The sequence below is a fragment of the Microchirus variegatus genome, assembly GCF_963457635.1.
Source record: "Microchirus variegatus genome assembly, chromosome: 4".
NCBI lineage: Eukaryota > Metazoa > Chordata > Actinopteri > Pleuronectiformes > Soleidae > Microchirus > Microchirus variegatus.
Genome location: NC_139805.1, coordinates 854,840 through 866,729, shown reverse-complemented (window position 1 = coordinate 866,729; position 11,890 = coordinate 854,840). Strand labels below are relative to the sequence as shown.

The 11,890-nt window shown below is 37.9% G+C and overlaps 1 protein-coding gene across 1 annotated transcript; it reads left to right on the top strand.

Moving 5' to 3' along the window:
* rae1 (ribonucleic acid export 1) lies at positions 1-7,078 on the top strand (the record flags this gene model as incomplete). The annotated part of the gene is made up of 12 exons (XM_083888141.1): positions 1-99; positions 1,301-1,408; positions 1,522-1,626; positions 1,826-1,918; positions 2,017-2,103; positions 2,191-2,277; positions 4,413-4,484; positions 4,582-4,689; positions 5,061-5,197; positions 5,337-5,412; positions 6,695-6,889; positions 6,989-7,078. The coding sequence occupies exons 2-12, from the start codon at positions 1,319-1,321 to the stop codon at positions 7,076-7,078; spliced, it is 1,140 nt and encodes a 379-aa protein (XP_083744267.1). The 5' UTR covers positions 1-99; positions 1,301-1,318.
* Positions 7,079-11,890: the final 4,812 nt, after the last annotated feature.

The window sequence follows — 11,890 nt, the reverse complement described above, 5'->3', positions numbered from 1 at the left end:
GAACGGTGGAAATAGCGCCACATTTTTTTGGGGCTGCGAAATAATTTAGGGTAATTTTCAGCATTATCGTCCTCGACCACGGCCAAAACTATTCTGCTGGTATGTATGTGAATATATATGTGAGAGTGTTTATATGTGGAGGCTACAGGAAACACTGCGAATACGCGAATACGGTAGATCAGACTCAGGAGCCGATTTAGCTAGCGTTAGCGAGCATTTGATTACCCCGGTTTACCGATGTTCTGGTCCACGTTACGGTTGGATTAATAACGCATTCATTGAGAGTTAGTTACACAAGTCTGACACGATTAAACGTCACGTACACACGGAACACGTTAGCCACGCACAGGTGTTTGGAGGCTAACAGCGCTAGCTGATGGAGGATAGTGTTAGCATTAGCTCAGTCTGGTCATGTGTCTGATGACATTTATATACTGTGTGACATTAACGTGCTATTTTAAATCAGACTGCAATTATACATATATATATATATTAAAAAAAAAGAGTCTAGTAGCAAAGAATAATGCACCATCTTCTGTACTGAGTGCACATCTCGGTTTAGTTCCTTTCTACACTGTGTGTACTACTTGGATATTGTGCACTCTTGTCTTATTTTTATTCTTATCTCTACTGAATTACTTACCCTACATTAGAGTGTGTAATTTAATTTAATTAAATATTATTATTATTATATGTATTTTATTTTTATTCTATTTTTTTACTCTTATCTTACATTTTACTTCTTTTTACTTATATTAGAGCATATTGTATTTTATTTTATTCTATTTCTTACTCTATCTTACATTTTACTTCTTTTTACTTATATTAGAGCGTATTTTTACCTTATTGTATTTTATTTTATTAGAGTCTTACTTATATTTAGAGTGTGATTTGTTTACCATATTGTATTTTATTTTTTACCCTATTTTTACTCTTATCTTTACGTTGTCTTTCTTCTTACTTATTATGCCCTTGCACATTTTCTGCACCTCTTGTCGCCTTAATTGAGCTGTTGTAAATGTGTGTTTTCCCCCCGGGGGAGGAATAAAGTCATTCAATTCAATTCAATTATTATTGTCTATTGTCATGTTTGAACATTTTTTTAAAAATCATAGCCATTTTGACATCACATAAAAAAAGGACAACAATTAGAGCCCTGTCATACCTGCACACATGTCTGAAATCCTAATCCTAAACAAAATGAGGAACAAAGCTATAACAAGAGAAGTCTGATCATACTTTTTTTATTCCAAAAATCTAACACACTGTTCCTGTGTCTTTTCTCTCTTGTGGACATTAGGGATAACGTTTGTAGACCATGAGTTTGTTTGGGACGACCTCTGGGTTTGGAACAGGAGGGACCAGTGTCTTTGGAAGCACAACAACAGACAGCCACAATCCTATGAAGGTAAGTCTGTTAACAACTGTTTCTTACTGAACTGGGCCTTCACATTTTTCTCTGACAACCTAATTTTTTTTTTTTTTTTTTTCGTTTGTTTGTTTGACCTGCTCGTGCTAAAGGATGTTGAAGTGACTTCACCTCCTGATGACAGCATCAGCTGCCTGGCTTTCAGTCCGCCCACTTTACCAGGAAATTTCCTCATTGGAGGATCGTGGGCTAATGATGTGAGTCCTTCACAAAAATGTTGCACGTTAGTGAAATACAGTGTGTGTATATTTAGTAGAGGAAGAAAAGCTGTAGGTCTGTGCAGTAGATTTTCTTTTTTGGGGGGAATTAAGCTGTGGGTATTTTAAGATGCTGCTTGTGATCACCCATCCCCTGTTTGTAGTGTGCTGTAACTGTGTTGTGCTGTCTGACACTCAGGTCAGGTGCTGGGAAGTGCAGGACAATGGACAGACTGTCCCCAAAGCCCAGCAGATGCACACAGGTCCAGTGCTGGATGCTTGCTGGAGTGATGTGAGTCTCATCATGCGGGGTAGTTTCAGCACTGCAGGTAGTACTCGCTCTCCGCTGAGTCATTGAGTAATTTATGACATGCTTTTCTATTTAAACAGGATGGTAGCAAAGTGTTCACGGCTTCTTGTGACAAGACGGCCAAGATGTGGGATCTTAACAGCAATCAAGCAATGCAGATTGCACAGGTTGGATGAGATCCTCCAAATCAACTGTGTGCTCATATCCTGACATATAATTGGCTCACATATCTCACAGTTTTTTTTTTTTCACAGCATGAAGGTCCAATCAAATCTATCCACTGGATAAAGGCCCCCAACTACAGCTGTATCATGACTGGCAGTTGGGACAAAACACTGAAGGTACAAACACATTTTCTTAGTGGCAGATATTTTTTGAGCAGTTTTAATCATTACATCATTTCCATAACAGTATTGCCCCTAAGTTTTTAATGCGCAGGATCATAAGCTGAGGCCATGTTTGGACAGACAGGAGTGTCTGATTTGTATTTTTTACATATTTTTTTAATTCCTGAGACAAATATCATCTTTCTTGTAATGATTTAGGACAATTGAAGCCCAGTTTACACAACACAATGTTCTGCTTGATCATCCAGTGGCCGATTAGTTTTGTGAGTCACAGCTAAACGCTCTTGAATTGGCATGTGATCGGTCTGTGGAGACCCCAATGCAGTCCACATTTAATGACGTGTTTTCACCTGAAACCTGGACAACAGCACAAGTTTGTCAGAGAGAAGGAAAAAAAGGGAGCACTGATGTTGGCTCTGCAGTAAATGTTCAGCTGTGGACCTAGAGACATGAAAACAAACAAAATTTAAACTGGATTTGATGCATCATCATTCATTGTGTCAATTTTCACAAGACCAATGTGTGTTTTTCTGCTACAAGCATCTTGGTTTGTGAGTTGATTACATAGTATTAGCTTGCTAGCACCTTCTCTGTTGGTAAACTCAGACACGGCACAGTATCAAAGCGATCTCCATCCCTGTTTGTTGTCTAACGAGTGAAGCGCGGCATTTTTTACGTTATTTAGTATAATATTTTCAATAGTAGTTGGTTGTAATAATTGAATAAAGTCTGGTATTAATTTTGTTTCTGGATTATTTGTATGCCAGCCTATATTAACCATATAACCACTAACAAAACAGTCAGGATTTCCCCTGTATATTTAACCAGCTAAGCAATGTCACCATTTAATGTGCATTTGTGTGTACATACACACTATATTTGTACTTAAAATGAAGACATGCATTTACCTTATTCTTGTTAACAATCGTTAACGTAAGAAATGGCAAAAGAGCAATTCTTAAAATTGGGGCGCTGAAGTCAGCGTGTTGATAAATGTGGATTAGGGCTGTAACGATATGCGTATCAAAATCGCGACACTCGGAGCCGCGAACCTGTCTCGTGGCGTGAGAAAACAGAATTGTGAAACGCCTTTTCTAACTCCCAGTTATTTTTCCAGTCAGCCACACGATGAGCTGTTAGTGCTACCAAACTTATCAAATGACTATTATTTTTATTAGGGGTGTCAAACTATCGCGTTAATTGTGATTAATTAATTACAGTCATCATTAACACAACGTTATGTTTTTTAATCGCGTTAATCTCTTCTTTACTGATGTCCTCAGTACCGGGGGCAGCGTCAGACGCAGCGACAAAAGCGCCATAAAACCTTGTCTAACTTTAACAAACACAGACATGCTGCATACCCACAGAAAGGTCAGAAACTCAGCTAAAAGCTCATATAAACCATTATTATGTTCACCAAACATAGTTAAAACACAGATGGATCAAACCCGCAGGAGGTGAAAAAACTGTTACAGCTCACATGTTTAAAAGCTGCACCAGAGCGTCACCGTGATTATGTAAACAGCAGAGAATTCACAGATTCCAGTGGTACCATTTTTATCACTCTACGACCAAGATTCATTGATCCAGCCCCAAAATAAGAGCAAAACAACAACTGACTTTCAAGAAATACAAGCAGAAATGTTGTCTTACCTTTGCTGTTTATCAAAACAAGTTATTTCCACTAGAACAAAACTGCTTCTCATGAAGAACTACACTTCCCAGCATGCTTTGGGGACAAATCCCAGTCCGATTGATCATTTACTTTGTATTTTTCAACATTATTGTTTTGTTACAGAAAAGAGAGAAATCTTTGGTTATTTATTTATGTTCAAATCTGTTCACATTGTTCCAAGATATTGTTATTAAATGTCACATTAAGTTGTTATAGAAGCAAAAAATATATATTTAAAATAAAAAATCGTGGAATGTATCGAACCATGGGTCAAAAATGTGATACAAATCGAATTGTGAGTTTGTGTATCGTTACAGCCCTAATGTGGGTGCACCTAAATAAAAAAGTTTATAGGTGCACTAGTGTGACCAATGCAAAAAGTTAGTCAGGAACAGTGTAAATTGGACTTTTATAAACCATCTCACACTTTGTATTGTGCGTTTCTCCTCAGTTCTGGGACACACGCTCTCCCAATCCCATGATGTCTCTGCAGATGCCAGAGAGATGCTACTGTGCAGATGTCGTACGTGGTTTATAATATCACTCATAGGACACATTTCAATTTGCAATAATTGGATGATTGTTGATTGACTTTGTTCCTCCGGTATTCTTACACGTAGGTTTACCCCATGGCTGTGGTTGCCACAGCTGAGAGAGGCCTGATTGTGTACCAACTGGAGAATCAGCCATCTGAATTCCGCAGAATAGACTCTCCTCTCAAACATCAGGTGAATTGTTAATCCACTGCTGCCTCTGTCAGTAAATTCAATTGTGTTATTTTGTGACTTCTGTGTTTGAAATCCTTTATTGAGATTAACCTAAGTACCACAAATTTACCACACGAGGCAGCATTAGACCAGGTGATCAGATTTCCTCAATGGACTTTGGTGTAGGAAGGGAAGTGGTTTTCTAAAATTGTTACATTTAAGCAGGCATAGATTTTATTAGGTGCCATGTTTTCAGTGAGAGCGAATCTTTGTACATAGCATGTGTCATAGCCCAGTTCTTTTGAAATACAACCAGATTAATTTTCTGTGACAAAGATAATACAGCCATTTCAGTAAGATATTACATTTTTCATGCACTGTGGCCTTTTGAGCTAATGTTCTTTTCTGTCGTGGTCTTGCAGCACCGGTGTGTAGCCATTTTCAAGGACAAGCAGAACAAGCCCACAGGCTTTGCACTGGGGAGTATCGAGGGTCGAGTGGCCATCCACTATATCAACCCTCCAAACCCGTGAGTGTGTAGTTTTTGGAAGCCCTGCTCATCATTTATAACGGATCCTTGAATTCGTTCAAGGCTAATCATAATTCACTAAACAGTACTGTCTTGTTTATATAATTTCACCCTGAATGAGTTTGCTGATGTCTTCCAGAGCCAAAGACAACTTCACCTTTAAGTGCCACAGGTCCAATGGAACCAACACAACCACTCCACAGGACATCTACGCTGTAAGTAGTACCGACTGTGTGTTGACGTTATGAAAGAAATGTATACACACAGACACGTGCACACACACAGAATATCAGCTGATTTGCCACCTACCGTTCATTTTGTTTATCGTTTATATACCGTCCTAAATTCACCATAAAACCACTACAAAACTGGTTTGATCTGTTGATCAAAGTCAAGTAATGTCACCATTTAATGTGTACACACACTGTATGTGTGCTTCTGATGAAGACAAACATGTTGTTTACAGTAATAAACAGTCATCACAATCAATAAATATCTAAGAATGAATGTATGTGGGAAATGACAAAAAAGCGAACTTAAAATTGGTGGAAAAAAAATGTGGGTGCCCTGTAATGAAGGCCCTAAGAAATATAAAGATTTTAAGTTGTTTTTCTTTTTACCAATTCCAACTGTGCTTTTCCTGCTCTCATTTGAATTTTTTTTTTTTTTTTTTTTTTTTTTTAATTAAGCTCCATTTTCAGTGTATGAAATCAGCCCTTCATAACCTCACTGAAAACATGGCTGCCAGCAGGGACACAAAAACACATGGAGTTTACCCACCTAATAACTAAATGAGAGCAATGCCTGCTTCTACATCTAGACTACATTTAGACAGGCTTTTCTGAATGGAAACTGAAGTTAGTGATCTGCTCAAGCGCTCATAGAGAATAGTGTTTTAGCTTTCAGAGGCATGTAGAATTAGTTTGGTAACCTTTTGTGATATGGCTAAAGTCTGTTTGTACCTGTGTACTCACTGACAGCTGTGTTTTCTGGCTGGTTTTAAGCAGTGTGCATGGTGACATCAGTGGTAATAATGTGTCAGTGTGTCATGTGACCACACAAACATCATGAACTATCCCTTTAATAAGCATGGCTTGACACCAAGTCATTTTATTTACATCTTTACTTTCTTGTTATGATATAGGTGTCTTTAGGAAAAAGCTTCTTGTATTTATGTTTGACTTTCCAGACCTTTTTTCAAATCACACAGCTGATTTTGTGTATTATTTCACAGAATCAGTTGTAATTCTGTTTCTTATTTGGAAATTAACTAGCAGGGTAAAGGTTGACATAGCTTTAGAGTTGGGATAGTGATTATATTGGAGAAATGATGTTGAAGATGGAGCTGCTGGGTAGGAAGAAGAGGAAAGACCACAGAGAAGGTTAATGGATGTGAAGGACAGGTGGTTCGCTGTGGCGACTCCTTAAGGAAGAAGCCAAAAGAAGAAGAAGAAGAATCATAAATCTGTGTCTCGCATTTTCATATTCTTCCACCAGGTGAATGCCATCTCCTTTCATCCCGTCCATGGCACACTGGCCACTGTGGGCTCGGATGGACGCTTCAGCTTCTGGGACAAAGACGCCCGCACCAAGTTGAAGACATCGGAGCAGCTTGACCAGCCAATCACAGCCTGCTGCTTCAACAACAATGGCAACATCTTTGCATATGCTTCCAGTTATGACTGGTCTAAGGTAGAATATATATATATATAAGATCTTTACCAAATGATTTAACAGGTGTTTGTATTTTGTAAATAATCTCTTTTCAACTGTTTTTTTTTTCTCACTCAGGGCCATGAGTACTACAACCCCCAGAAAAAGAACTACATCTTCCTGAGGAACGCCGCAGAGGAGCTGAAGCCTCGTAACAAGAAATGGTGAGAGAAGAGCTGGCACTGTGTGTAAATCTGGAGATCACGGTCAGTGTTCAGGGCCGGCACACTTCCACTGCCCTTGTGACTTGCTGTGGGGTCTGCCGAGGCCCCATCTTTCTTGCCTGGATGGGGCTATGAAGATGCTGATATGATTCACTTCTCAGCATATCAATGCCCTGCTACAAGTAGCCGTTGTTAAAAATGTGATTGGTTCTGTGCTGGCCTTTAGTGAAGTCGTGTTGAAGGCTTTTGGATCTTCTACTGTAATAGCGTAGATGAGCTGTCTCTGCACCTGTACTGTCAGGATGTTGTTGAGAGCTGAACTCGACTGGCTTTTTCACAATGAAGCTTGTTAGTAGAACAATTAGTGTGAAGTGCCGAAGTGTTTTTAAGGACTTATTTGTTGAAGGTACAATAGGCAGGATTACCCTTCAGCATGTAAATGAAGTAGCCTTAGGCCCTATCCACACAGAAACGGAACAAAACATGAACTATATTTTTCGTTGTTTTGAAAAAGTTCCCAGTAAACACATCCACAGGAAACCCAGAACTTAGTGAGTATATTTAGCTACATTTACCAAAAAAACACACACACACACACATATATATATATATATATGTGTGTGTGTGTTTTTTTGTTTTTTTTTGGTAAATGTAGCTATATATATATATACATATATATATATATATATATACATATATATACATATATATATATATACATATATATATATATATATATACATATATATATATATATATATATATATACATATATACATACATATATATATATATATACATATATATATATATATATATATATACACATATATATATATATACATATATATGTATATGTGTATATATATATATATGTATATATATATATATATATATATATATATATATACACACATATATATACATATACACACTGTGTATGTTTATGAGTATATATATATGTATGTATGTATATATATACATATATATATACATATACACACTGTGTATGTGTATGAGTGTATATATATATGTATGTATATATATACATATATTGTATTTACTGCTGTCGGGCTGACTGTAGACTGAGAGAGATGCGTACAGTGTGTTTACGTGCCTATAAAAATATTTAAAAAAAAAAAATTAATACATAGTCATATGTCAACATAGTCTGATTACTCCTGCATATATACGCTTAGTCAGACTGGAGTCGGACTTGGCATGCACCAAAAGTATCCCCCGTCTTTGACGGTATAAGTATAAACTGCAGTACTGTTGCAAGAAATAATAATAATACAGCAGAGGTGTCTGCAGGGAGACAACACAGCAACCACGCTTGATCTAATTTGTATCATGATTATCATGTACAGTAGGTACAAAGCATACAGAACCACAGCACTATCTGTCTCACCGTCTCTTGTTTGTTTTTCTGTGACATAAAAGGTCAACAGGAAACTGATTCAATACGCACTAGCTAATAGAGAGATACAACTCCACCTATGTACTGCAGCTCAGTTCAACTGCATTTAAACGTATTCATTGTCTTCATGAAAAAGTGAGGATGACGTTATGAGATGTTTCCATCCTGAGACTCTTTTTAAAATGCCTAAAACACCATTTCCATGTGGATGAAAGCGATATGCAGTGAAGTGCTCCTGTATTTGCTTTCTGATCGGTTATTATTGGCTATGACTTGACTTTCACCTGTGAATGAAAAGCTCAGTGAAAACTGGCTTTTAGTTTCTGAAAAAACGTAACTTTTGGGGCAATAATTCGACTCTACCTTTTAAACTTTTGATATGAATTGTAAAAAGTCATGAATTATTGCTCACAGATTATACCCACCCCTATTTAAAACAATAATCCCTGTATTATTATCTTAGACAAGTAGGTCTATGGTCATTTAATGAGAGGAGCTTTGGACAGAGAGCCTAATAACTCAGGACTAAGGGAATCTTAATCTTAATAACCTGCTGCTGAAACTCAGCAGTCGGCTATTTTTCAACCTATCCTGCCTGTTTAAGTCATGATGTTGAAAATGCAATGATTCAGGGATTGCTGAATGTAAGGAAGCAACGTGTATCAATGAATCAACACCATTTGCTAGGATTTCTTCTTTTCTGCTGATGAGTGATTGTGATGACTGTGCAAAAAGGGTGGACACAGTGATTTAAAAACCCTTCCAGAAATAAACCAAAAAAGAAATCTGGAAATATGTTCTTTGTGACTGACTGCTCCCTCCTGTCTTTAGATTCATCGTGCTGAGTCGCATCTGTTGTGAGGAAATGCGGAAGACCTGCTGCTTTAGTGTGTGTATACGCTCGAGACAGACTCCTTCCTTTGGGGAAAACACCTGGACCAATGCTGTGGTGCTGCGTGAACGGTGCATGGACCAATCTGAGGGGCCCACTCAACCTGGTGTTGATGACAACTGCGTGAAAATAGGCCTCATTGGTCATCATAGAAGGGGAGGGCTTTATTTGTCGTTCACCTTGATGTTTTGATATTCTTTTTTTTAAGTGTCCAACTCCTCTATTGTTTTCTATTTCCCAAAGACTTCATTCTTTTTGATTTAATTTCAATCCGTGGTTCAGCTCCATTCATTGAAGTGGGATGTAAAATAAAATAACAATGTGCATACTCTTAGATGTCAACATGTTTATTCCAACTCGAGGGAGTAAGCGGCATAAAAAACAACCAAGTGTGTTTGCTGTGTATATGTTTGATGGGGAAATGTAACGTGCATGCAAAACCACTATCTTGTATATTTTAGCTGTAATCACTAAATCAAGAACCTCTGAACAGCACCTGTGTCACAATGACCCCCTTCTGTCTGCTTGTCTTACACCATGTTAACCAGCAGGGGGAGCCTTGTGCCCTGTCCTCCTGAAACAAGAGAAGAGGAGCTGTGGACTCACACAGAGGACACATGAGATCAAAGCAAGCGCAGTAAGGGTTCTTTATTCAGGTTAAGTGACTTTGACGGAGGACACAGCTGGAAATGGGGGGGATTTATCAGGAGGATATGAACGAGGTGGTGTGGGCAGCTACAAAGACCATGTGTGAAAGGTGAACCAGTTCATAGCGGAGAAGGTGTGAATGAAATGCCTCTTTATTGAGGTCATTAGAGTGTCACCTCACCGTCAGCCTGACCCTTGGTACTTAGCAGTGGAACTGCAAGGCACCGAGGGCGGGAAGATGACGCCGCTGCCGCAATTCACTGGCTCGTCTCAACTTTTCATGGGGGTGATGCTGGTATCACTCCTCCAGACTGATGTCTCTGCTTTCAACTGGCCGAGCAGAAGGTCCAGCAGCCGATTGCCCTCAAGGGTCTTAATGAGAGATTGTCTCACTGGCTTCTGTAGACACTGAGGCACAATAGTTTCCCTGGATGCTCGAGAAATAATATCAATTGACAAATGAATTGACCTGTTGATCCTGCACAGAGGTTTTTAGTGTTTGAGAGTAGACAAACATGGGAAACATTCATTGATATTCAAAATGTTAAAAAGAAATTGAGGACATCAGTTAGAGGTTTCAGGAAACTCATATATATATATATATATAGTGTGTGTGTGAGAGAGAGAGAGAAACAACAAATCAATTAATTTTGAAATAAAATCATTAGTTGTAGCCCTTTAGTTATTTTGGTTGGGTCATTGGCTTTTATGGTAACATGTACTGAGATATGTTGTTTAATTTGTAGGCCCATCAGGTTTTTATAAAGGATTATATGAATTAGATATTTATATATATAGTATAGTTCATATACATAGATATAGTACATTAGGTTTATAGTTGTTGTTTTTTTCCTCTGGTCAAGTCAAGCTCCTCTTAATTCTTTTGTTTTGAAGGACACTCACTTCTCCCTGTGCACAGTAGCCACTCACTGGCGTTATCGTCATGACAACATTGTTTGTCATGTCAGGAGTAGCTGTGCTCAGTCCGGGGCTTGTAAACATTTGGGGGACAAAAGTGAAAATTGACAACAGAGGGAGTGAGTTGTCGGTGAAGTCAAACGAATACAATACAATTCTGAAACAAAGTCACCAGAGAGAAACAAACAAAAGATGATTCCACTCGTTGAGGGCATTGAAAAAGCACTGTATCAAAAAAAAAAGGCATGAGTTAATTTATCTGCTTTTACTGCTGACTTTAAACCCTTTTGTCTCTTGAGCAAACGTTTCCCTAAACTTGGTCTGTTTTGTCAGCCTTAAATTAAAGTGTGACTGAATATTCGACTGAACACCAGTGGTTATGTATCACCTAATGATGTAATATCTGCTGTTCTTAAGCTTAGATTTGAACTTTGATGAGTATTACCTGCACTGTGGGTTAAAATCAAACTCCACAAGTCATAAGTGGACTAAACAGCTGCTTGGGGGCTCCTGAAAAAACAAATCAATTGATCATGTTAAAGCAATCGTAATGCCTATAGAGACATGTGTACGTCTAAATATTGTTATTTGGTTTTATTTTGTAGTTGAAAACTGCACATCTTTTTTTCTGAGTTTTAAAAGCCAATACAATTACACCAGTTTCGATTGCAGCAAATGCAATGTGTACTGTGGTGTTTTGTAATTTTTCAAATCCAGTTCACTATCACAATTTGTACAGATGTTTGCTTTGTCAGTGCTAACATTATTATTATTATTATTATTATTATTATTATTATTTGAATAAAAGACCATCACGATGCGGTTTACTGTTGGTCTTCACTGTTCATTGCTGTTCTTTTGTTTCGTCTGTAGTGGAAACTGGTGACATTTAAACTAACTATCGCTGTGTTAGTTCATAAAAATGATAAAGCACATTC